General features: G+C 46.9%; 1 protein-coding gene across 4 annotated transcripts in view; it reads left to right on the forward strand.

The window, feature by feature from the left end:
* Positions 1-26,865, forward strand: part of LOC126095306 (transducin-like enhancer protein 4) — a 468,367-nt gene that overhangs the window by 274,477 nt on the left and 167,025 nt on the right. For 3 of the 4 annotated variants that reach the window (XM_049910100.1, XM_049910101.1, XM_049910103.1), the window contains one exon: positions 16,833-16,862. The exons of the other annotated variant lie outside the window; for it this stretch is intronic. In XM_049910100.1, coding sequence (XP_049766057.1) covers positions 16,833-16,862 — 30 coding nt within the window. The remainder of the gene's footprint in view (positions 1-16,832; positions 16,863-26,865) is intronic. 4 annotated transcript variants of the gene reach the window in all.

The following is a 26,865-nucleotide window of genomic DNA, read 5'->3' on the forward strand; positions in this document are numbered from 1 at the left end:
GCTAGTCTTGCTGAGTGCCCCTCACTCAGAAAAAACTGAATTTTTTAACTTACGTATACCATTTGATGCCCAACTCCCCTTATTACGACATGGCTGTAGATGCCAGGTAAACATGGATGAAGCTGAGGTTTGTTGTTGCGGTTTTCAGTCTGAAGCCGGGTTTATTGCGGCTCACGACGCTACTCTAGCCTGTGGCGGCCTTTCCATCTCTCAGTAACTACTGCAGCACACATCCATTTCAACCTGTCTGCTCTCCCTCTGCGGTTTTTTATCTGCCCCCCCCCCAAAAAAACACTATCACTCTCTCTCTCTCTCTCTCTCTCTCTCTCTCTCTCTCTCTCTCTCTCTCTCCCCCCAGTAATAAACTAGTGATCCCTTGATGTCCCGTAATGTGTTGTCTCAACCTATCCCTTCTTTTAGTCAATTTACGCCACAAATTTCTTTTCACCTCAATTCTATTAACTGCAGATGGGTTACGTGATCTGCCTATCTTAGGCTCAGCATTGTGTTGCAGCACCACATGTCGAAAGTTTCTATTCTCGTCTTGTTCGAACTGTTTATCGTCCACGTTTCACTTTCATACAAGGTCGCCCTCCAGCACAGCTAACACACCGATTTTTTTTTTTTTTGTTCATCAGTCTACTGACTGGTTTGATGCGGTCCGCCACGAATTCCTTTCCTGTGCTAACCTCTTCATCTCAGAGTAGCACTTGCAACCTACGTCCTCAATTATTTGCTTGACGTATTCCAATCTCTGTCTTCCTCTACAAGGTTTTGCCCTCTACAGCTCCCTCTAGTACCATGGAAGTCATTCCCTCATGTCTTAGCAGATGTCCTATCATCCTGTCCCTTCTCCTTATCAGTGTTTTCCACATATTTCTTTCCTCCGATTCTACGTAGAACCTCCTCATTCCTTATCAGTCCACCTAATTTTCAACATTCGTCTACAGCACCACAATGCTTCGATTCTCTTCTGTTCCGGTTTCCCCACAGTCCATGTTCCACTACCATACAATGCTGTACTCCAGACGTACATCCTCAGAAATTTCTTCCTCAAATTAAGGCCGGTATTTGTTATTAGTAGACTTCTCTTGGCCAGAAATGCCTTTTTTGCCATAGCGAGTCTGCTTTTGATGTCCTCCTTGCTCCGTCCGTCATTGGTTATTTTACTGCCTAGGTAGCAGAATTCCTTAACTTCATTGACTTCGTGACCATCAATCCTGATGTTAAGTTTCTCGCTGTTCTCATTTCTACTACTTCTCATTACCTTCGTCTTTCTCCGATTTACTCTCAAACCATACTGTGTACTCATTAGACTGTTCATTCCGTTCAGCAGATCATTTAATTCTTCTTCACTTTCACTCAGGATAGCAATGTCATCAGCGAATCGTATCATTTATATCCTTTCACCTTGTATTTTAATTCCACTCCTGAACCTGTCTTTTATTTCCATCATTGCTTCCTCGATGTACAGATTGAAGAGTAGGGACGAAAGGCTACAGCCTTGTCTTACACCCTTCTTAATACGAGCACTTAGTTCTTGATCGTCCACTCTTATTATTCCCTCTTGGTTGTTGTCCATATTGTATATGACCCGTCTCTCCCTATAGCTTACCCCTACTTTTTTCAGAATCTCGAACAGCTTGCACCATTTTATATTGTCGAACGCTTTTTCCAGGTTGACAAATCCTATGAAAGTGTCTTGATTTTTCTTTAGCCTTGCTTCCATTATTAGCCGTAACGTCAGAATTGCCTCTCTCGTCCCTTTACGTTTCCTAAGTCCAAACTGATCGTCACCTAGCGCATTCTCAATTTTCTTTTCCATTCTTCTGTATATTATTCTTGTAAGCAGCTTCGATGCATGAGCTGTTAAGCTGATTGTGCGATAATTCTCGCACTTGACAGCTCTTGCCGTCTTCGGAATTGTGTGGATGATGCTTTTCCGAAAGTCAGATGGTATATCGCCAGACTCATATATTCTACACACCAACGTGAATAGTCGTTTTGTTGCCACTTCTCCCAATGATTTTAGAAATTCTGATGGAATGTTATCTGTCCCTTCTGCCTTATTTGACCGTAGTCCTCCAAAGCTCTTTTAAATTCCGATTCTAATACTGGATCCCCTATATCTTCTAAATCGACTCCTGTTTCTTCTTCCATCACATCAGACAAATCTTCACCCTCATAGAGGCTTTCAGTGTATTCTTTCCACCTATCTGCTCTCTCCTCTGCATTTAACAGTGGAATTCCCGTTGCACTCTTAATGTTGCTTTTAATGTCACCAAAGGTTGTTTTGACTTTCCTGTATGCTGAGTCTGTCCTTCCGACAATCATATCTTTTTCGATGTCTTCACATTTTTCCTGCAGCTATTTCGTCTTAGCTTCCCTGCACTTCCTATTTATTTCATTCCTCAGCGACTTGTATTTCTGTATTCCTGATTTCCCGGAACATGTTTGTACTTCCTCCTTTCATCAATCAACTGAAGTATTTCTTCTGTTACCCATGGTTTCTTCGCAGCTTTCTTTGTACCTATGTTTTCCTTGCCAACTTCTGTGATGGCCCTTTTTAGATATGTCCCTTCCTCTTCAACTGTACTGCCTACTGCGCTATTCCTTATTGCTGTATCTACAGCGTTAGAGAACTTCAAACGTATCTCGTCATTCCTTAATACTTCCGTATCCCACTTCTTTGAGTATTGATTCTTCCTGACTAATGTCTTGAACTTCAGCTTACTCTTCATCACTACTATATTGTGATCTGAGTCTATATCTGCTCCTGGGTACGCCTTACAATCCAATATCTGATTTCGGAATCTCTGTCTGACCATGATGTAACCTAATTGAAATCTTCCCGTATCTCCCGGCCTTTTCCAAGTATATCTCTTCCTCTTGTGATTCTTGAACAGAGTATTCGCTATTACTAGCTGAAACTTGTTACAGAACTCAATTAGTCTTTCTCCTCTTTCATTCCTTGTCCCAAGCCCATATTCTCCTGTAACCTTCTCTTCTACAGCTGCATTCCAGTCGCCCATGACTATTAGATTTCCGTCCCCCTTTACATACTGCATTACCCTTTCAATATCCTCATACACTTTCTCTATCTGTTCATCTTCAGCTTGCGACGTCGGCATGTAGTACCATTTTCTGCTGCTGTTGATATTACCCGATACTCATCTGACGAGAAATCCTTGTCTTCCTTCCACTTTACTTCACTGACCCCTACTATATCTAGATTGAGCCTTTGCATTTCCCTTTTCAGATTTTCTAGTTTTCCTACCACGTTCAAGCTTCTGACATTCCACGCCCCGACTCGCAGAACGTTATCCTTTCGTAGATTATTCAATCTTTTTCTCATGGTAACCTCCCCCTTGGCAGTCCCCTCCCGGAGATCCGAATGGGGGACTATTCCGGAATCTTTTGCCAATGGAGAGATCATCATGACACTTCTTCAATTACAGGCCACATGTCCTGTGGATACACGTTACGTTTTTTTAGCTGGAATATTATGACTACCTACCTAATAGCCGGTATGTCCATTTTGGAAAAGATAACAGGGTCGTGGCATCTATACAACGAGGTGTTGGTAGGTCGCTGGAGGGAGTTGCCCCCCGCCCACCCCCCCCCCCCCACACACACGTTATCTCTGACGCCACGTTCAGTCACACATCCCAGATGAATTCCGATCGGGTTCAGATCTGACGAGTTGGGAGGCCAGCATATCAGTTGAACTCACCACTGTGTTCCTCGAACCACTCCATCACACTCCTGAACCACTCCATCACACTCCTGGCGTTGTGACGTGGGGATTATCTTGTTGGAAAATGCCATCGTGAACACGATCGGAAACCAGTGTAAGATATTCCTCGGCCCTCATGGTGCCTTGCACGAGCTCCACCAGACCCCTGGATGAACACACGAATGTTCCCCAGACCATAATGGAGCTGCTGCCAGCATGTGTCCGTCCCTCAGGTCGGGGCTGTTCCCTCGGAAAATGACAGAATAGCGCCCCCCGATCGGCACGATGAAGTAGATACAGGGGTTCACGAGACCGTGCAACGCTCTGCCATTGCGCCAACGTCCAATGCCGGGGGTGTCCTGACATTTAAGTCGTAGTTGCCGATGTCGTGGTGTTGACATTAGCACACGCACGTATCGTCCCTGCCGAAACCATCGTTAGCAGTATTCGGTGCACTGTGTGTTCGTCTGCCAGCCTTCGGCGTCTCACATCTGTGATGAGGGGTGGCCACCCAATCCGCGATGTTCGGACGTGATTTCACACGTTGAGGAGACTCTCACCACGGCACTCCTCGAACGCCCGACAAGTCGTGCAGTTTCCGAAACGTCGTGCCGAGCCTCCGGGGCATCCACAGTCAGCCGTCGGTCAAACTCGGGCAGATCGCGCGCCTTCCCCGTTTCTACACACACATTCTACAGCACACTCGATGATACTACGTACACCGTGCGGTGTGACTAGGTGTCACTCCTCACTGGGTGACGCTGCTGTAGCCTGGACAGGTTCATATCGATAGATCGGTGGTCATAATGTTCCGACAGATCGTTTGCTAAACGCCAATAGCTCACACGGCATCCCCTCCGAAGCGGCAGAAAGTGAGGAAGGATGGCAGTTAGAGAGCCGCTTCCCCACTGGGAGACCTACTCGAGGAGAGAGTGACAGTTGATTTAGCGGCGCCATCTGGCGGCAGAGCGTGACGAGGGGTCGCCCCAGCCGCGGAGTGAAGCAGTCATTCGCCCTCGTCTGGCTTGGCGACCCCATCTCTGCCGCCGGCGCTGCCTGCCCCTCCCCACGCACACACACCCCAGCCGGCTGTTAGGTCGGCCGCTGATTGACACGCATTGCGGCTCGACGACCGCGGCTGCCCTCCCCCGCGCCACAGCCGCCTTTCTTATAAATAAAACTAATATCGCGGCGATCCATATTCGTGGCTGTCTGCCCGAGCCGCTGTCGGTTTATCTGCGCAGCCCACAAAGGACAGAGCAGGGCTGGTTGGGTCTCGCCACGTGCCTGGCCCACTCGTCTGAACGCAAGTGGCAGCCCACTCGCACTCGAGCCTTCACAAAGGTTACTAGACCTGCCGGGATACCAGTACGATAGATACCGCGGAGAACAAATAAAAAACTTTCAGGTTGACATTGTAATTCTGTCAGAGACAGCAAAGGACCTGGAAGAGCAGCTGAACGGAATGGACAACAAGAGCAAAACGAGAATAATGGAATGTAGTCGAATTAAATCGGGTGATGCTGAGGGAATTAGATTAGGAATGAGACGCTTAAAGCAGCAAATCAGTTTTGCTATTTGGGGAGCGAAATAACTTACCATGGTCGAAGTAGAGAGGATATAAAATGTAGACTGCCAGTGGCAAGGAAAGCGTTCTGAAGAAGAGAAATTTCTTAACCTCGAGTATAGATTTGTCAGGAAATCGTTTCTGATAGAATTTCTATGGAGCGTAGCCATGTATGGAAGTGAAACGTGGACGATAAATAGTTTCGACAAGAAGAGTTCGAAATGTGGTGCTACAGAAGAATGCTGAAGATTAGATGGGTAGATCACATAACTAATGAGGAGGTATTGAATAGGATTGGGGAGAAGAGAAGTTTGTGGCACAACTTGACCAGAAGAAGGGATCGGTTGGTAGACATGTTCTGAGGCATCAAGGGGTCACCAATTCAGTATTGGAGGGCAGCGTGGAGGGTAAAAATCGTAGAGGAGACCAAGAGATGAATACACTAAGCAGATTCAGAAGGATGTAGGTTGCAGTAGGTACTGGGAGATGAAGAAGCTTGCACAGGATAGAGTAGCATGGAGAGCTGCATCAAACCAGTCTCTGGACTGAAGACACAACAACAACAACAACAACAACAACACCGTACACGCAATAATTGGTGTCCCGATACAGTTGAAACTCGCCTTAAAGTTGAGGTTTGGATACGTGGCAAGTGAGTGGGATGTAACTGATAAAAGTGAGCGGTATTGAGAATGAAACATACTGATCCCAGCCATGGTATGATACATTTCTTAACTGGACACGGATTTTAAACCGTGTGTGACACACACACACACACACACACACACACACCCACACACACACACACACTCTAAAACAATTGCCACTATTCTTTAGTCTCAGTTGAACATTTTTAATTACATGTCTTATATCGATCACTCTGGATCATCTTCGCAATGTCAAACAATATGAAAGTAAGTAGTTGCGTCAGTAAGGTTCTACTTTGTTTTATATCTGAAACATTATCCAGACTGATCAAAATCATGTCAGGTAATTAAAATGTCAACTTGCATTGAAAAATAAATTGGGAAATGTTTTAGCATCAGTACAGTTATTGTTTCTCGCGGGGTGAATATGTCGGCTACAGTAAAACTGTTTACACCTTCCATAGTTGATAAATAATTTGTTCTATTCGCCAGCAACAACAAGAATTAACGTAGTTCAATTAATAATGCGCAAATTAGGAACTTGTCTGCGTCGCACAACAACGTGCAGAACTCCACGTTGCTGTTCTTTTGTGCAGGTTTTCAGAGTCGTATTTTCCCCTAAGTTATTTACTCCCTTGCTCTCACCGGAAAAACAGCATTGTGGCACAGAGGCATACATAGCACCTCATCTCTTAATTTAGACGCCTCCTCGCTTTCGCCCATTCTACGAGTACACCCTCTTGCTCCCTTGCTCCCTGCAGTTCCTCATCTTTCCAAGCGCCGCACTTCTGCGATCAGTGACGACTTCTCCCCATTTCGTACTTCTGGCTCAAGGCAGTAGCGTGATATTAAAATAACGCTCGCACGAACGCACCTCCCCCGCTGCCCACCCACCCACCCCACCCCACCCACGCTCGGCGGTCGCGCGCTGGCAGATGGGGATTCCCCGAGCCGGCTGCTGAGCAGCGACGCCGACGCCCTCCCCGCGGCGGCCGCATTAATTACTGACGTCGCAGGCAGCGAGCGCCGCCGCAGACAATAGCGGCGTATGGTGATTACTGGCAAGTGGGGCTCATATCTGGCGCGCCACTTCATCTCCCCCCGCCCCCGCCGCCTCTCTCGCCGTCTTTCTTTGCTTTGCGCGCCCTCCGGCGCCGCCGCCCCCGCCCTCCCGCCCCCTCTGTGCTCCGCCCCTCTCGTCCTCGCAGCGCCCTTGAGCGCGCTCCGCGCCCCCGGAGCCCTTTTGAAAGCCCTTCTTCGCGCCGCCCGCGCTGCAGCTCGAGGGCCGCGTGCGGCGTAGCTCGGTGGCGCCACGGTCGCTTCCGCTGCCCTGTGGAGCACCCTACTGGCGCCAGCGACTAATGGACCAGCAAAGTCTGCCGGCTGCGGCCCCCGCGTTGTGCTTACGGCTCATTGGCGCTTCGACCGTGCGCGCACACGCATTACCCTCAAGTCGCGCGCTCGCAAGAAACGAGCCAAACAACGGCTGCAAGACGTGCCGACTCGTTGTAATCGACGTTAATAACTACAGCAAAACATGGGAAAATACAAGTATAACGAGTGGACTGTCCACAGCTTAAAACAATAAAGTAGGCCATAAAGAAAGGTACTATTGAAATACACGTGAAAATTATGCGCTTTAAATGTGTCGAAATACACATGTTTTAAAGAACATGTCCTTACGTAATGGAGCCGTAGTGACATCGTCAAAAGATAAACAATCAGCTCAGCACCGTAACACACAAATGAAATATCGTATTTACTGAAGTCATTTTGTCAACAGCGCTGCTGCTCAAAGCAGACTGCCGTATAGTGACCACAAAATGTTTGTGTCGCAAGCTCGCCAGGTGTCGCTACTGCAGGCGATGTGACAATTCACGCTCGTGCTGACGAAATTAGTGCTGGGCGGTGCGAGTAGTCTGAACAAGCGCACTATCGTTTCGGAACGCAGCATCGCCGTACGCGGACAAACATGTACCATGGGATGGGCTATGATCAGCCAAAATAGTCATATATTCCACGACAGTAATGCGACCTTGCAGAGTACCAATGGGGGCTCATGGAATACCACGATCACGATATGACACCCCCCCCCCTCCCCCCGCCACGTTTCGCTGTTGTGATGTAAACTCGGCCAGAAGTTGGAAACCGTGTGCACCAAGACGAACCACAACATATGACTTCGTTCCATTGATCCATAGTCCAGGCTTTTTATCTTTGGCACCAGGTTCTCCTCTTGCATTATTGATGAGTGGTTTTGTAGTACCACCTCGCCCCACGTCTCGAGCTCCCTCAGTGTACAGCTGCTGGCAAGGTTCGCGAGTGCGACACTCAGCTCTGCACTGGTGTTTGAGGCTGTCGTTCTTGTTTTTCATAACGGTCTTCTTCAACGGCTGTCCGTCGCCATCATTCAACACGCACTTTCGTCTGCTTTGCGACTTTCCGGATCATAATTTTACTCTTTCCCTGTTTGCAGTACACAGAACTGAGATACTGTATCTCTAGAAACATCAAACACTATAGCTACACTTCTGGCCATTAAAATTGCTACACCACGAAGATGACGTACTACAGACGCGAAATTTAACCTACAGCAAGAAGATCCTGTGATATGCAAATGATTAGCTTTTCAGAGCATTCACACAAGGTTGGCGCCGGTGGAAGACACCTACAACGTGCTGACATGAGGAAAGTTTCCAACCGAATTGTCATACACAAACAGCAGTTGACCGGCGTTGCCTGGTGAAACGTTGTTGTGATGCCTGGTCTGAGGAGGAGAAATGCGTACCATCACGTTTCCGACTTTGATAAAAAGCGGATTGTAGCCTATCGTGAATGCGGCTTATCGTATCGCGACATTGCTGCTCGCGTTGGTCGATATCCAATGACTGTTAGCAGAATATGGAATCGCTGGGTTCAGGAGTGTAATACGGAACGCCGTGGTGGATCCCAACGGCCTCGTATCACTAGCAGTCGAGATGACACGCATCTTATCCGCATGGCTGTAACGGATCGTGCAGCCTCATCTCGATCCCTGAGTCAACAGGTGGGGACGTTTGCAAGACAACAAGCATCCGCACGAACAGCTCGACGGCGTTTGCAGCAGCATGGACTATTAGCTCGGAGACCGTGTCTGCGGTTACCATTGACGCTGCATCACAGACAGGAGCTCGTGCGATGGTGTACTCAACGACAAACCTGGGTGCACGAATGTCATTTTTTTCCGAAGAATCCAAGTTCTGTTTACAGCATCATGATGTTCGCATCCGTGTTTGACGACATCGCGGTGAACGCACATTGGAAACGTGTATTCGTCATCGCCATACTGGCGTATCACCCGGCGTGATTGTATGGGGTGCCATTGGTTACACGTCTCGGTAACCTCTTGTTCGCATTGACGGCACTTTGAACAGTGGACGTTACATTTCAGATGTGTTACGACCCGTGGCTCTACCCATCATTCGATCCCTGTGAAACCCTACATTTCAGCAGGATAATGCACGACCGCATGTTGCAGGTCCTGTACGGGGCTTTCTGGATACAGAAAATGTTCGACTGTTGCCCTGGCCAGCACATTCTCCAGATGTCTGACCAATTGAAAACGTCTGGTGAACGGCGGCCGAGCAACTGGCTCGTCACAGTCACTACTCTTGATGAACTGTGGTATCGTGTTGAAGCTGCATGGGCAGCTGTACGTGTAAACGCCTCCCAAGCTCTGTTTTACTCAATGGCCAGGCGTACCGAGGCCGTTATTACGGCCAGAGGTGGTTGTTCTGGGTACTGATTTTTCAGGATCTATGCACCCAAATTGCGTGAAAATGCAATCGCATGTCAGTTCTAGTATAATATATTTGTCCAATGAGTACCCGTTTATATTCTGCATTTGTTCTTGGTGTAGCACCAACAATTCGCCCACGTCAATTCGCTTCGCTCCAACATAACGCACTCACAACAACGCAGAACACTATTCTGAGGACGACAGACTCTTGCAACGTATTGAGGGCATTGGACAGGTCCCGTTCGTGGGCAGGTGCATCAGCGGAACTTGCAGGCTTGGCCAGCATCTGCATTTATGTTCAAGCATGCGTCTCTCACGATGTTTCCATATTTTTGTCAAACCTCTGTAGCTCCATCATACTCAAGGGAATGGCCCAGCGCAACAGGCAGTCTGTTCTTCATCCTGACGGAAGAAGACAATTTCGTCGCTAGCATTTGGTCGGCTAGGGGAGGAATATACGTCGATGTGTTTGGTTAATTGACGCTGACATCGAGCTGAACTGGAACTGTCAGCCGTGTGAAACGCAATACTTCTCCAGATACGGGTAATCATTTCACGTCAGCTGACCTCTGGGCGACCTGCTAGTCGGGCGAGTGTTTATCGAGAGCCACAGTGGCAACCGGAAGGTCTGAGCGTGTCGTCAGCGGCGCGCCCCCGTCTTATCTGAGCGGCGTCCTGTGACGGCGCCCCCACGTCCGCTCACCAGGCCAGGCCTACCTAGGCGTGGGCGTGGGCGTGGGCGTGGGTGGACCAGGACGCTCTGCTACTGTGCCGCCCGTCACACGCCGACGTCTCTCTGCCACTCTCCTTCAAATCGGCTCATCTTTTCTTCTCAGCGTTCTTTCACCCTCTTCCCCATCCTTTACATATCGTCCTATCCTGCAAATCCGCCAGTATGCCCCAATCTGACAACGCACTACTACTATTGTTATTTTCTTCGTGTCTTCCCCGCTTCCTTCTCGCTTTTATGCCACGTGCCCTTCTGCTCGTGTCGACAGTCTGCCGTGCACCGTGCATAATAAGGGAAAAAAGTAGGTAGGACGCGAAAAAGATGACGGCGGCGGCGGCGGCGTGCGAGAGCAGAGAGCTGGAGCGAGCGCGAGGTGTGAGGAGCGGACTTGCCCGCTGGCAGACGGAGAAACACGCGAAGAATCCGCGACGGCGGCGGCTGCTTAATTTACTATGGATGCCGCCTCGGCGGCGGGGCGGAACTGCCGAGCTGAATTTTCGATCGACGGGGAGGCGGCGGCGGCGGCGGCGGAAGAAGAACCAGATTGGAATGTTGATTAGGAAGGAGTGGGGGCCGCCTCGGTGGGTGGGGCGCGGGTGCCGGGCTAAAACTTCCTTCAGGGCCCGCGCCTCTGAGTTTTTAATATAAGACCTCCTCCTCTCGGCAAGGAGAAAGACGGCGCGGGAAGGAGGGCAAAAAGAAGGGAAAAAACGGAGCGAAAGGCGAGGAGGGTAAAGACGTCTGTCGGCGGAAGACGACTTAGGACCGAACGCCACTTCCCAGAGGCGCTGCGGCCGTCTGCTGAGGAATCGCTGCGGATTCATTTTCAGAAGATGAAATACGACGACGGGGCGCTGCGCCACCCAGCTCGGCGACTTTGAGAATCGCGGAATTTAGACAGCGTATACGTCGCAAGCCGTTTAAACAGGAGGAATGTTTGTTTGTGCGTGTGTGTGTGTTCGTGGAGGGGGGGGGTGAGGTTCCTTGTAACAGCGCAAGTTTTTTTGACAGGCCTACTCCGAATTTCTATTAGGGTATACTAGTAGGAGGGCTATTCGGAAAGCAAAGTCCGATTGAGCACCACAGTGAATATCCGTTGAACTTGGCACAGATGTGTTGGGCAAAGTCCCTGGTACACCCGTCGCTCGCGTCACGTCGCTCTGTGAGTCTGTGAAGATGCCCTGAACAACAGTCCCCCGCCACGTATGATGGCCTAATGAAAGATTTCGCCTGATGTTATGCAGCCCACATAACCGTCAAGCGCTTCCTTCTTCACGACCATTGCCGCGGGGGCAGTGGAGATGTTCCTGCAGCGTTTTCGATGGAAAGTGTTGAATCACCACAATGCAGCCCATAATTGGCTCCCTCTGAGTTTCATCTCTGCTTATTTGAACTTCGGCATATCCAGAGCAGCGCGGACAATTAGCGGAAAGCACGGGCAGCTGCCTCCTACGACGAGTGTTTCTTTCCGAATAGAAATCGTATTTCGTACAGAAAGCCTCAACACTGAAAAACAGTTTCGCTTCTATTCCCTGTGTTTGTACATGAATGGTAAGTTGCTCTTAAATCGTTGCTGCCATTCCAGAAATAGCTTGGATATATTCATCTTTGAAAAGGAACATATTCGTCATGTGCAATATTCTGTCGCCGTCCAGTAAGAAGTTACTACCCAGACAACACACTCTAGTGGGTCTGTTATAAACAAAAAAAAAAAAAGTAACCAAACTTCGTTAGGGTCTGGAATATGCCCCAACGTATCCATACGAGGATTCCATTGGTATATTATACCATGTTGCCTGAATATGGGCCTGTGCTACTCCAGACGTGTTACGGTACGGTAATGCGCATTCCTGAAATGTATCACAAACGACCCAAATTGTAGCCAAACTGCACGTACGGTGTATTGGGGGGGGGGGGGGGGGGGGCTCTTTATTATGTGCCAACATTACGGACTTAGATTTAAATACAAAATTCGGAGACGGACAATATTCTTCATTCACTTGCTGAGTACGATGTCTAGACATCACAAGTCACTGTACGCAAATGAGTGTATGTGTGACATACAGGGCGTTACCGGTAGTTGTTTTTTTCTTGTTTTCTTTCTTTTTTCTTTCTTTTTTTCTCGCTAAAATAAGGCAGCGTGCGTACGGAAAATCAACAAGTACAAAAGTAATCAATCATAGTATCTGATACAGATAGGCATGCCAAAACACAGATTGTTCACATAATTGCACGAAGCCTGTATGGAAGTAGCTGTGTGAACGACGTTAGGATCTGGGTACATGCTCAAGTATTGCACCTGTGTTTAATGCAAGATAATGTCGACAATTTCTTAAAACATTTAAGTTGAAACTCAGTAGATTTACACCTGCACAATAATCACACACCTTTTGTGGAAATTGGAAATTTGTGATAAGGGCTATCTTACCAAATCGCTGAGGTCATCGGTCCTTAGGCTTACGCACTACTTAATCTAACTTCAGCTAACTTACGCTAAGGACAACACACACACCCCACACACACACACACACACACACACACACACACACACACACACACACACACACACATGCCCAAGAGAGGAAGGAGGAGGGGGAGCTGCGCGAACCATGACAAGGCGCCACTGACCGCACGGCTACCCCGCTTGGCACACCTGTTATTCTTCGTGTTCGACGAACATCCGGGTCACCCACATACGCGTCTCGTATGTAAATAAGTTTCTAGAATGTTGAAAGCTTCAAAAATACGAGTTCTTCGTCGTAGCCGATAATTTGGGAGTACCTTTCGGTGCCTCTGATAACAGGCAGCGAACACGAGTGTCAAGGCGCGCCTCATTGTCACCGACTTTTCTCTCGATAATTCATTCCAGCAAACTTGTGCGTTGGTTGCTTTGCGCGTGCCGCTCTTGCACCGTGCTTTGTTCCCGAGAAGTTTCGCTGCAATGTCTCTACATTGTTAATGACCACGCTCAGAGAGAGAAGTTGCGACGCCAAAGCTATCCACACAGGGACATGAGGGCCACACACTCTGCGAAGCCGCGGAGACAGCTGTGGGTGTCGTAGACGCGGCTGCTCCAGCTGAACCAGCACTTTATATTCACCTAAGTGGCTTTCCGGCAAGTGTGAAACACAGCTGAGATAGTTGTTAAGAAATGCTTTAATTTGCGCTAACTTTTACATTCCAGGAACATCTTCAAGTGACGGGTGTATAGAACTTCACAGAGCGCATCGGTACTTATGGTTTTTTGCCAATGCTCATGATAAAACCTACTGAAACTGTTTTCATGTGTAGCAAAGCACTCTGAGACCACCTAGACGGCTGTCACCTGGAGGTGTTCCGTGAACGTAATCGGTAAAGGAAATTAAGGCATTAAGAGATGTGGCTGCACAATACAAGATTTGCATGAAATTTTTTTATCCGCCTTTAATCTTGTCAGAAATAAAAAATTCTGCTTATCCAAAGAACATACCTCTAGGTCACCGCACTCATTCATTTCTGTAGTCAACACTCCAGCTTAAATTATGATGATATTGATATTTATACACTACTGGCCATTAAAATTGCTACACCAAGAAGAAATGCACATGATAAACGGGTATTCATTGGACAAATATATTATACTAGAACTGACATGTGATTACAATTTCACGCAATTTGGGTGCATAGATCCTGAAAAATCAGTACCCAGAACAACCACCTCTGGCCGTAATAACGGCCTTGTTGCGCCTGGCCATTGAGTCAAACAGAGCTTGGGAGCGTTTACAGGTACAGCTGCCCATGCAGCTTCAACACGATACCACAGTTCATCAAGAGTAGTGACTGTGACGAGCCAGTTGCTCGGCCGCCGTTCACCAGACGTTTTCAATTGGTCAGAGATCTGGAGAATGTGCTGGCCAGGGCAACAGTCGAACATTTTCTGTATCCAGAAAGCTCCGTACAGGACCTGAAACATGCGGTCGTGCATTATCCTGCTGAAATGTAGGGTTTCACAGGGATCGAATGAAGGGTAGAGCCACGGGTCGTAACACACCTGAAATGTAACGTCCACGTTTCAAAGTGCCGTCAATGCGAACGAGAGGTGACCGGGACGTGTAACCGATGGCACCCCATACCATGACGCCGGGTGATACGCCAGTATGGCGATGACGAATACACGCTTCCAATGTGTGCTCACCGCGATGTCGCCAAACACGGATGTGACCATCATGATGCTGTAAATGGAACCTGGATTCATCCGAAAAATGACTTTTGGCCATTTGTGCACCCAGGTTCGTCGTTGAGTACACCATCGCAGGCGCTCCTGTCTGTGATGCAGCGTCGAGGATAACCGCAGACACGGTCTCCGAGCTGATAGTCCATGCTGCTGCAAACCGAGTCGAACTGTTCGTGCAGATGGTTGTTGTCTTGCAAACGTCCCCACATGTTGACTCAGGGATCGAGATGAGGCTGCACGATCCGTTACAGCCATGCGGATAAGATGCGTGTCATCTCGACTGCTAGTGATACGAGGCCGTTGGGATCCAGCACGGCGTTCCGTATTACACTCCTGAACCCAGCGATTCCATATTCTGCTAACAGTCGTTGGATCTCGACCAACGCGAGCAGCAGTGTCGCGATACGATAAGCCGCAATCGCGATAGGCTACAATCCGCCCTTTATCAAAGTCGGAAACGTGATGGTACGCATTTCTCTTCCTTAGACCAGGCATCACAACAACGTTTCACCAGGCAACGCCGGTCAACTGCTGTTTGTGTATGAGAAATCGGTTGGAAACTTTCCTCATGTCAGCACGTTGTAGGTGTCTCCACCGGCGCCAACCTTGTGTGAATGCTCTGAAAAGCTAATCATTTGCATATCACAGGATCTTCTTCCTATGGTCAAATTTCGCGCCTGTAGCACGTTATCTTCGTGGTGTAGCAATTTTAATGGCCAGTAGTGCATTTAGCCCTAGCTAGGAAATAGGCAGCCTACATTGAGACGGCGTATGCAGCCTTCTGCTCTGATTACGTGACCGAGCGAGGTGGCGCACTGGTTACCTCGTATTCGGTTTAATCAAGCGTCCGGGCATCCTGATTTAGGTTTTCTATGATTAGCCTAAATCGCTTCAGGCAAATGCCGGAATGGTTGCATTGAAAGGATACGGCCGAATTCCTTCCCTAATCGAATGCGACCGATGACCTCGCTGTTTGGCCCCCTCCCCCAGACAGGCATCCATCTTGATTACGTGAGGATAAACAATGATGTCCTTCAGCTTCAATGTCGTTCAGCGGATGTAATCATTAAAAAAAAAGCATTATTTCCACCCGTTGTTTTATGAAGCAATAGAATTATTCGTATGAAACGATGGCCATAAAATTCCATTTGGGACTGTTCACATTAATGTTTGTTGATTGTGGATGGGAGATGGTGAGATGTTATTCTGTTCTGCAGTTGGCGATTTCCTTACACAATGAAAATATGTCCATTCCCCTTTATAGTAATAATAACAATGATAGTTTTTGAATTTATAACATTGATTCCCAGTACAATGATACAATTTCTACATATGTGGCACATTGTATTTGTGCAACTGTTAACTTTGAAATTAAAATTTCTGTGTGCATTCGAAGTGTGTGAATTATTTTTCGTGGTCCTATATTTCCGCGCTAAAGTAGGGAACCTGTAGTTAAACTTGTTTGTGTAGCAGAAGCTCTAATCCAAGAACAGGTATTCCCGTATTTTTCGCTCTGACACGGTGGCAAGATTGCATCGCCCCAGACGAAAAACCACATTCAGGCTGATTTGTGTACGTGCGGTGGCACGGACTTAAACAGGGTTAGCTTTGAAAATTGGCCAGTCTGTTAACGTCTGCCGCAGAACCTGTCAATCCACTCTTTAATATACCGACTTATTTAGTAATTCCAGTAATTCCTTGCCAGTCATCGGCCGAAACACGCCATTCAGGAAGTTCGCTAGTGGTTGAGAACCACGTCGGTTGCTGCGGAGGGACTCCCTCCTCCGAGAGATGACGTGATAAACCAGTGATCATAACCATTAAACAGGCAAGGAGATTTCCTGTACTCGAGAATTTGAAGGAAAAATAGTTATTTGCTTAGATTGATAAAACTGTCGAGACACGTAATTTCTAGCTGTAAGGTATTGGGGAATAACAGAAGACTCGTTAAATGTTTGAATTGTAATTGAAATGGGTGCTGACACCTTTTCGGGATCGAATTTCTCGTTTTTGAAGCAAGGTGTGAGTAGCAGATAGTTGCATGCGTGGTGCGGCACGCACATCTCGCGACCGAGCCAGTGTGTGCTTTGTGTGTGTGCTAGCTGTAGTGTGGCGTGTGGTGCGCGAGCATCCCCCTGATTTGTTCTCTTCTGTTTTTCAGCAACAGCGGCCAGACCTTCCCAGACTGCTGGTTCGTAGCCTTCTGTATTGTCTTTCATTACGCATGCGCATGAACTTCGGTGATGGGCGTACCTCAGTTAAATACGTTCATTATTGTGTCGTGCTTTCTTAATTTTATTCCTTGTTTCGCTCAGTTGTTTCTAATTAATTTATAACGGTATCGGCGTATTAGACGTCGAAATGCATGCGAAACAATTTAATCTTCTTATTCTGCTTTCTGAAGAATTAATGCTCTGCTGAATTTTACGTTATTGGTGTTCGTAACGCACATGCTTATTCGTCATAGCTTGACAGCTTCTCTTATTTTTTTTTTTTTTTTAATAAGCGTAACGTAAGAAGCGGCGTTATGTATTTTCTGCATTACTCATAATTTTTACAGTAGCGGTGTGTGTGGTCTTGTTTGTGCAGATGCTCTATTGTGTTGCCATTATAGCTTTCGGCTATCTGTTTCAGACTTTTCAGTGCTACTTTCGTTGTCTCGGCAGGAATTTAGTTACTATGGAGTTTTGTAGGTGGTGATACGATTTTCTGAAAATGAGAAAATATTTCCGCAGAATCACGAATCACTTAAATTGCTACTATAGCACTGGATTGGCCGAAAGCCGACACTTCTCCACCGTCGAGACATGCAGATTCCCCTAAAGCAGTTTCTCCGCCATCACGAGGTAAGATTGAGAAACATAACAGGGGAAAAAAGTTCGTGCGAAGGCGAACATTCGTGCATTCGATAGCTTTAAGTATGGCTCCCCAGTTTTCTCATAAATTCCGCTGAGGCTTTCTTTCTTGCTTGCTCTTTTCCCACTGTGCTATGAAAGACAATAAACCGAAGGAAAATCGCTCCACGGCTAGTTAGTATATACATTCTCCTCCTTTAAACGCGAACATTTTAGGTCAGACGCAACTGGGAATGTCATGATCATAAATTGCAGCACACAAATATATGCAGCCTGTCACTTCCATTGATATTTCCAATAAGCGTTTCATAGAATTTAATTATTCAAAAAGTAATAAGGCAAGCGAACATACAGCCAGAGATAAATGTATGTCGTCGTAAAACTGGAAAGATAAGTAGATGTGGCCTGTTACAGCTATTTGTGTATTACAACCAACATCCTCCCTTCCATAGTTTTCGGTAAGTCAGAAGACGGAATGAGTAACGACCGCGGATCCATAGCAAAAAGAGCCTACTACCATCGTACGCGATAGACAACCCGAGAGTGCAGTGGAAAATTAAACTTTTCTGAAATGCTGAGACTAGACACAGTAGTAGTATTGCCTCTATTGTATGCGTCCTAGTATCGGGTAGCGTACATCGGTGCTCGTTTAGATTCTCAGCTTATCGCCAGTCAGCGATTCAGAACAAACCTTACCGGGCACTATTGAGGTTAAGCTTAGAATGGTAACGTAATATGTAGGCTGAATGAGCAGGGAATGCGCCGTGTTTTGCGTGCTGATGAAACATATCAAGAAGTAATGCTTGTACTGAGATTGGTACAAATTTAATTTTAGTCTTATAGCGTTTTCAGTTGGAAAAAGCCGTTATGTCGTGTTAAAAGAACCAAACTAAGTTTCACCGATAATTCACACCTAAGTTACAACGGCCAGATTAACACATCCGCCCTGCTAATCTGAATGCTAATGTCTTACCTTCGCCGTATTCAAAAATGTTCAAATGTGTGTGAAATCTTATGGGACTTAACTGCTGAGGTAATCAGTCCCTAAACTTACACACTATTTAACCTAAATTATCCTAAGGACAAACACACACACGCCCATGCCCGAGGGAGGACTCGAACCTCTGCCGGGACCAGCCGCACGGTCCACGACTGCAGCGCCTTAGGCCGCTCGGCTAACCCTGCGCTTCGCCGTATTAACTGTGTCAATAGTGTTGGCGTTGTACTAGCTGAAATAGCTTAGTTGTTGGCGAAGAGAAAAAAAATGTTAAAAATTCAACTATACTTATTTCTAGGAAGTGATAGGAAGTAGGACAAACTAATGTACTTTCCGGAAAGTGTCAGACATCATATTACTTCCTCCTACGCATGACTCGCTAAACGACAACAGAGTAAAAATCCGAGAAATTAGAGATAATACAGGAATTTACCGACAATCATTCTTCCCACGCGCCATTTGCGTGTGGAACAGGGAAGGGGGGAGAAGTTAGTGCTAGTAGAAGTACCCTCGGCCACACGCCATCAGGTAGCATGCCGAGTATTAATGTAGAAGTAAGGAAAGTGAACGGAAATATTAGACTTAATGGAACGGTTGTGCTAGTGTTCAGCGCCTACAAGACGCTAGAGCGGTAAGTTCTAAAGTGTGTTAGTAGTGTTCGGAGAGCTCCTCATGTAGGCACAACGGCAGTGTTCTAATGAATCCAGAGACCCACTGCTGGTATCCTGACAGCTCTGTGTAGGCTGTACAAAACTGAAGTTGTGATGCTCGGCCAATTGGAATGGGGAATTTGTAGAACAATCGGGAAACTCAGTTGGATTAGTTTACAGAATCAGTTCTGGAAGGAGAACAACCGTCTACTTAACACAGGAATCGTGGAGAGGCGGGTAGCGGTTAGAGCGCGAAGGGAAGCGTTTTCCTTCGCCCAACACGCGAACGGAATAGGGTGGAAAACCACTGAGATTGGTACGAAGTACCAAAGAGAGAACCGAGCCGTACTCAGTGCAATTTTGAGGTGTAAGAGTAAAATAGTCTTTCCTATTGTCAACAACATGTAGCTCAAGTGAATGGCAAAAGTGTTTCCAAACGAGATTCGCAGTGTTCACCGTCGACATGTGATACGTCACACAGATATTTTCAGTGGAGTGCGGATACAAAGGAGGGCAAGAAAACAAACGAAATGCATTTACTCTGGCAGGAGCCACCAGGGACCGTGTGTCCCTTCTACCTAAATATTCGGAACATATTCCTCAACACCCTCTGAAGTGTTGTCTGAGTTCCGGTTTATCCTCTATACGTAGTTGATGTACTGCCATGTGTTGTCCAAATCTCACGTACAGAAAAAATTTAAATAATCCAGGCTTTGGCAGGAACGAAAAGCAAAAGAAGAAAATCGTAATACCTAATGAGGAACTGCTCCGGGAGACGACCCTACAGTCAACTGCTGTCCGAGAGGAGTTGTTGTTATTATTTGAACAAACGCAGTCACGTAAGACTAGAAAAGTTGCGTTTGTTTCGCGAGTGCGTGTTCTAGAGTTGGCGTTTGCTGGGGCTAACATTGCAGGTGCGACGAATATAGATGATGCTATGCACCTATATTTTACAGTGGAGAACTCTGGTTTGAGTGTTCAAAAGTATCGGACTAGACAGGCGCGGTATGGTGCGTAGCTTGAGTCCACTGTTGGACAGCATTCAAAGCTAGAACTTGGACAGGACCCGCTGTTTTCGCCAAACTCTGTATTTAGCGGATGTGAGACAGACACGTTTTTTCTGTCCGGTACTCCTACGCTGTGGCAAGTGACGTCGGAATGCTGCTAGGCAAGTCATCTACCACGAAGCATGATGACACTAAGTTCTGATAGTGACTGTAGTAACTTTCACGGACAGACAGATATCCTGATAGTGTAAGGCGGTACCAGGCAGCGACTTTTCTAAATCTAATAGCCTTCCATCCTACTACCGTAGTCAACTGAGCTAATAACGCACAGAAATTAACTTTGGTGGTGTAGTTTTATGAACTTTGATATAAAGATTGCACGAGATTAGCGTTCGATGCTACCACGGGATGGTATGGCTAGGAAATCGAAGGCACAGCAGACTCGCAGTGCTGTGTAACTAAAAATATGACGTAGCGAAGTGGTGGTCATATGTAAAGGTTTATCATGGGGAGTCACTTCGGTGTAATTCGTAAAGCGTACATGGCTAGGTTCACCTTGAGGCCGCCTCTTTAGTTTCATAGTCCCGCTTCGCCCTGGTGTGATGTTTGTTTTTGAGTCTTTATAGGTAAATACTAATCTGGTCTCACAGTAGTGACTGGCGCACTCTGCTCCAAGCCAACTCGTAGTATCCATTCAGTACCTGAAGAAACCCTGGTCTCGCACATGAGTCGCATTTCAATCTGAGCGCGTTAGACTTCATCCAGATTGAAGTTTTGCGTCGTTTTTCGAAATGACTTAAGGGAGATTGTTTCTTCAGAAAGAACACAACTGATTTCTTTCCCCATCCAACTCGAACTTGCGCTTCATCTCTAATAACTTCACCGTCGCTGGGACGTTAAATTGCAATTTCCGTGCCTCGGCTTCAAACCCCGTATGGGGTATTCTGCTTCATTTCGTGTATCGGTCGTCCTGTAAATAATTTCGTACGAGCAAATAATTTTGCACGAGCTGTGGTGCGATCCGTCCCTTTTCCTTTCTTAATATCGTCGGATCGGTTCCCTTGTCGAAGAAAGTACTTTTCATAAACTGATGGCGCTTACATTTATCTTTGTTACTCAAAACTGAAGCAGAGCATTGTCATGTTGGAATATCCGTCGGTTTCTTAAATAAAAGGTATTAATACAATAACTAATACTTTTAATTATTTACCTTCGTGACCTTTGTCTATAGTGCATCATAAAGTAATTTTCATGTCCTTGGAAGTATACTGTACAACGAAGATTTGGAAACGGCTGTGGTAAATTTTAAGTTTCCGACGGTGTTACCCATTACGAAAAATCTGCGAGCAGCTGTAACACGTTCCTCTGCAGAAAAGCTCTTCCCCATAACTGCCTCAGTCTAGCTAATGTTGTCTTTGACGGTGTCCGGCAATTTATCATCTTAAATATTTCGATATTCGGTAATTGTGTTGCAGCTCGTTAATGACAGAAGTATGATTGTGACGGTAATTGTACTCCTTAGCCAAGTACCACGTTTCCCTTTCTATTTTCATAACTGTGGCACCTACTGCTGTAGTGCCGATAGCAATGTGTTCGATCCGTTTTCGCACAGAACACGGCTGCAGCTAATATACTCGCCACGCACGATTTTCAGGACTGACGAAACTCCACATGCCACGCTTTCGCACGTACCTCCGCGCGGCTTTCGGCGTTAACACGCAGACGCTCGCACGTGGATAGGAACGTGACCCTTAACTTCACTGGAGACGCGCGCGCGCGCACGCAGATGCGTGCCCGTCAGTCGCGCAATTAAAACGGCACGTGTGAGGCCCGTTGTTCTGCCCTGGACCCGCCCGACCAGACGGCGGGCATGAAGCTGTAACGTAACGCGGCGGCCGCAGGCCAGCTGCACGTGGCGCACAATGCCGCATTCAATTACGACTATCGCTCGACTGTCGCGACGACACGCCGCCTTTCTGCATAACCGGATTCCCCAGATAGCGCGATAGAGCGGCTGCCGCGCCAGACGACTGTATCTGCCCGGCTCCGCGCTCCTTCGCCTCCGCCACGCTGCCTTCTCCACGGTAGCCCACCTCTAAGACCCCGAATGACTAAGGACAAAAATGAACCGGTCAGTGACTAGGGAAGCATCGTAAGTTGGACCTCTCCTAGCTGCCATGCAAGTGCGATATTTCAAGTTTTCTTAAACCAGGAAAAATGGCACTGCAAAATGTGTGCAGGGATTGGATAAAAAAGTGGGGAGAGCGCTAGAAATGCATGCTTCAACATAAATGCAGCTGCCAGCCAAGCGTGCGTGTTGCGCTGTTGTATTCGACCACGAACGGCACCTGTTCAGTGTCCTCGATACGTTGCAAGTGTCCGTCGTGTTGACAACAGCGATGTGTGTAGTTGTGAGGGCATTATGTCAAAGCTACGTGAATTCGGACGTAGGCAAACTGTCGGTGCGCGAATGGTGGGTGCTTACGTAACCAAGGTAACAGAAGTGTTTGGTGTTCACAGAGGTACCCGCAGTCGGGGGGGGGGGGGGGGGATGGTTCAAATCCATGTCTGGCCGTCTTGATTTATGTTTTCCGTGATTTCCCTAAATCGCTCCAGACAAATTCCGGGACGGTTACTCTGTAAGGGTACGGCCGTTTTCGTTCCCTAATCCAATCTTTGCTCCTTCTGTAATGACTCGTTGTCGACGGGATGTTAAATACTAATCTCCACCCTTCTCCTCGAGAGGCACCGTATCGAAGGTTTACACCGCATACAGGATAAGTGGGAAAACATCATCTGCTAAAAAAAGGAAGGAAGATTGGATCTAGCGTCCCTTCGATATCGAGATCATTTGAGGCGGAGCACAAGCTCGGATTTATAAAGAATGGGGAAGGAAATCGGCTGTGCCCTTTCAGAGTAACCGTCCCGGCACTTGCCTGGAGCGATTTAGGGTAATCACGGATCATCGGACGACAGTGCACGCTGAGTCATCGTGACAGATAAGAACTGTGGTGGAAAAACAAGAGGACAACATCTGCGAAAGTCACTGCAGAACTTAATGTCGCACTCGCCGAACCTGTCAGCACCAAAACCCTACAAACAGAGCTCCGTGAGTAGGGAAATCCAAGGCGAGCTACAATTTAAAAACTATTCATCAGTGGTGCAAGGGCCCGTGGCACGAAAACGTGATTCCGAAGCCGTAAAATTATGGTGCAATGGAAAAAGAGATTTAATCGGATTAGTCTGTTGCACATTATTCCACCTTTTGACTGAGTTCACATCTGAAGAGTGAAATATGGTTGGAACTTCTGCGGTAATTTGCGCAGCCATATCGTAGTATTCCATGCGCTCCGCCGGCCGGTGTGGCCGTGCGGTTCTAGGCGCTACAGTCTGGAACCGAGCGACCGCTACGGTCGCAGGTTCGAATCCTGCCTCGGGCATGGATGTGTATGATGTCCTTAGGTTAGTTAGGTTTAATTAGTTCTAAGTTCTGGGCGACTGATGACCTCAGAAATAAGTCGCATAGTGCTCAGAGCCATTTGAACCATTTTGAACCATGCGCTCCATGGTTCCTCTGCAAGCTGACATTACTGCCAGGGATCATGTGAACATTTTGGTTGATCAGGTCCAACCCCTGGTAACATTTTTGTTTGCCAGTGGTCATGCTGAGTTCCAAAACCATAGGGGCCCCGTTCAAACAACTACCGTCGTCCAGGACTACTTCTGCGAGCATGAGGAGGAGGAGGAATTGTTGCATCTCCCCTGACCACCACAGTCGACAAATCTCAACATTATTGACCGTTTGTGACCTGCTTCGGAGAGAAGGGCGCGTGATCACTAGTCACATCCATCATCGTTACTTCAAGTTGTACTATTTTGCAGGACGAATGGCATAAGATTCTCTCGAACGCTATAAAGGCCCTGTATTTATCCATTCCGAGGCGACTAGAAGCTGTTTCGAATGCCAGCGGATTTCCTACACTGTATTAGACGCGGTAATGTCTTCTGATTTTTGTGTCTCCGTGTTTTTGCCCAAACCCTGTATGTCAGCACCACTACAGATAAGATGGTCGCTGCTCGGTGCCTAGTTCGGCATCCATTTATAGAAAACGACTGCTCTTGATGCGGCAAGTGGTTTCCCTGAACCGCTTGAGGCAAATGCCGGGACAGATCATTTGTAAATGCACTGCCTGTTTCCTTCCCAGAACTTGTGATCCACCGCCAGAATGTGAGGTCCCGTAGTCGACAAGGTCTTCTGTCTTTTTTAGTTCAGACAAATCACACCAGTTGGGAACGAAACCGAAGACTACTGGAGGGAGAAGTAAACAGAAACTAGATATTTTTGCAACTACATGGAGGCGTTTAGAACAAATATAAAACTCAGACTCTTAGCAAGTGAGGTTTTCCTCGCGGACTGGTGGAGCGGGCAGCTGCCCAGACAGAGCTGCATTAGTATGCTCGGCACGGATACTCGCTGGCCATAAGAGAATTCCTGCAAGTGACGTTCTCCTCCGGTGATAGCCTACTTTCGCTGAACATACAAACCGGATTCCTAAAGACAGACTTTGGCCGCCTCAAACACGTTCTACAAGTCGAACCGGTTCCGTCGTACAGAATCCCAAATTTGATAGGTTGAATCAGACAAAGAAGTGTTCCGTAGTTGTACTGCAGACCAGTGTAAGTAGCGCGAGCTCCAACGAAACGTAACAGGCGTCCGGAATGAGTTTAATTAGTGGGGCGCCCCTCTCCAGCAGACACCTCGCTCTGAAGCGTCTCGGGATACGTGCTGCCGCTGTCAGCTGGGTATATAACAGGCCAAAGTGGAACAGTAAACTCGCTGTATTTTGGCGCTTTAATTGGTCAGCGCCCATATTGCTGCCGTTGTGGGAATTCCGAAGACCAAGCGTCTGCAGCAGTGTCGAGAATAGGTGTAAAAAATATGTCTAAAAGTAGTCAGTTGCGCAATGGTAAGTACTGTAAATGAGGTAGAGATCTATACTCCGCCCAGATTTAACTGTCTCGATAGAACATACGTCTGACGCTTTTACTCGTTTGCTGTGGCGCTTCTGTATTTGATACCCACATCCGACGACATTCTGGGGAGTAGGTGGTCAGTAAATTTATCCCATCGATTGTCTGATCCCAACAGGAAATAAATGTCTCACAAAAAAACTTTGCCGAAGGACACCATTTTGTGCATCACATACCTCATCGGGGGGGGGGGGGGGGGGGTGATGAGAAGTGTAGCTAACGGATATTAAACAAGGCCAACTGCTGCAACGCCTCATCACTGACATACCGTGAAGCTCAACATCGCCTTTAATCCTGCCAATGAATACTATAGTACAAAACGACTTTGTTGGCAAAGTGATTTTCCATTTTTCTTCGACGTTTGATGCGAAATATGGTTTGCCATCAATTACTTCAAAAATAAGATGCTTTGGGAATTCCTTATTCAACGCGTATGCACCTAGTCACTTCTACTGAATGAGCGTGTGCCAGCAAAATCTTATTTACGCTTCTTTATATCCGTTTACGGAAGCCATAAGCTATCACATGAGTGCGAAATGTAACAAAGCGCGCGATGTTGTTAGCGAGAATACTGAAGATTATTGGGATCCTCGTGAAGAGTTAAAAGATTACATTACATTAAAATAAAACACACTTCTACGTAGCGTGTTACGCTTCTCGTGGACGGGTGAGGGCTGTGTCAGGTAGCCTTAAACACAGACAGTGAAACAGTAATTTCCTGCACGCTCTATAAACCCATTGTCCCGTTAGAGTAACAGAAAAACCAATTTGATTGGGCAAACGTAATTTCCATTGGATGGGCACTCGCACGTGCAACAAGCAAAAGCGAAGCGAGTTTTTCACTACGCGCACCAGTTTACAGTTATAACGAATAAAGTGCAAATATGCATGGCTATTAAGCATACCGGGGGTTTTAGCGCTCTTTACAAATCAGCCCATTTGGCTGTCGGAAGCGAGCGGTGTGAAAATTGCATCAAAAGTTCAGAAATAAATGCGTACTAGCTACAATAGAAATCACTGAAAATATGATGACGGCGCACTTCCTTTCTATAGCATATGAAATAACAGCACTCGACGCACATATCAAAGAAAATATTGTTTTATATAATCTTTTTGAAGGATAATGAGAGTGAACATCCGTGGATTACAGAATGATTTGTGACTGCGTATCATAATGAACTCCTGCATTACATTTTGATCCGTCTTCATGTATCAGCTTAGAATTTTCTTTCCGGAACTTTGTTGTGCTTAAAGCATTATTATAGACCTAAGGTAAATGTTCCTATTACCTGCTAGCATACCGAAAGGAACAAATATTGAGCTAGCCAGGGCATCTACAAGTAAAGAAAATTTCAATAATACATAGCGTACTTGCTGTTACTTCTGTGTACACACAGTCAACTTACGTGTAATTAGGTACGATGATGTACTGTACAGGTACCTAATATTTTCTCCTAACAGAAGCGACGAACAGAAAAGCTTCAGCTTATGCTTTTCGAAAAGTGCGTTGCGGAGCATAATAATGAAAACGCGTGCGTACGCGCACGCACGCGCGCACACACACACACACACACACACACACACACACACACACACACACGACTGGAATCCGGCATATGACCAGTAATTTCCATTCTTAAATTTTGTAAAGTGC

This window comes from Schistocerca cancellata, chromosome 8, assembly GCF_023864275.1.
Source record: "Schistocerca cancellata isolate TAMUIC-IGC-003103 chromosome 8, iqSchCanc2.1, whole genome shotgun sequence".
In the NCBI taxonomy this organism is placed as follows: domain Eukaryota; kingdom Metazoa; phylum Arthropoda; class Insecta; order Orthoptera; family Acrididae; genus Schistocerca; species Schistocerca cancellata.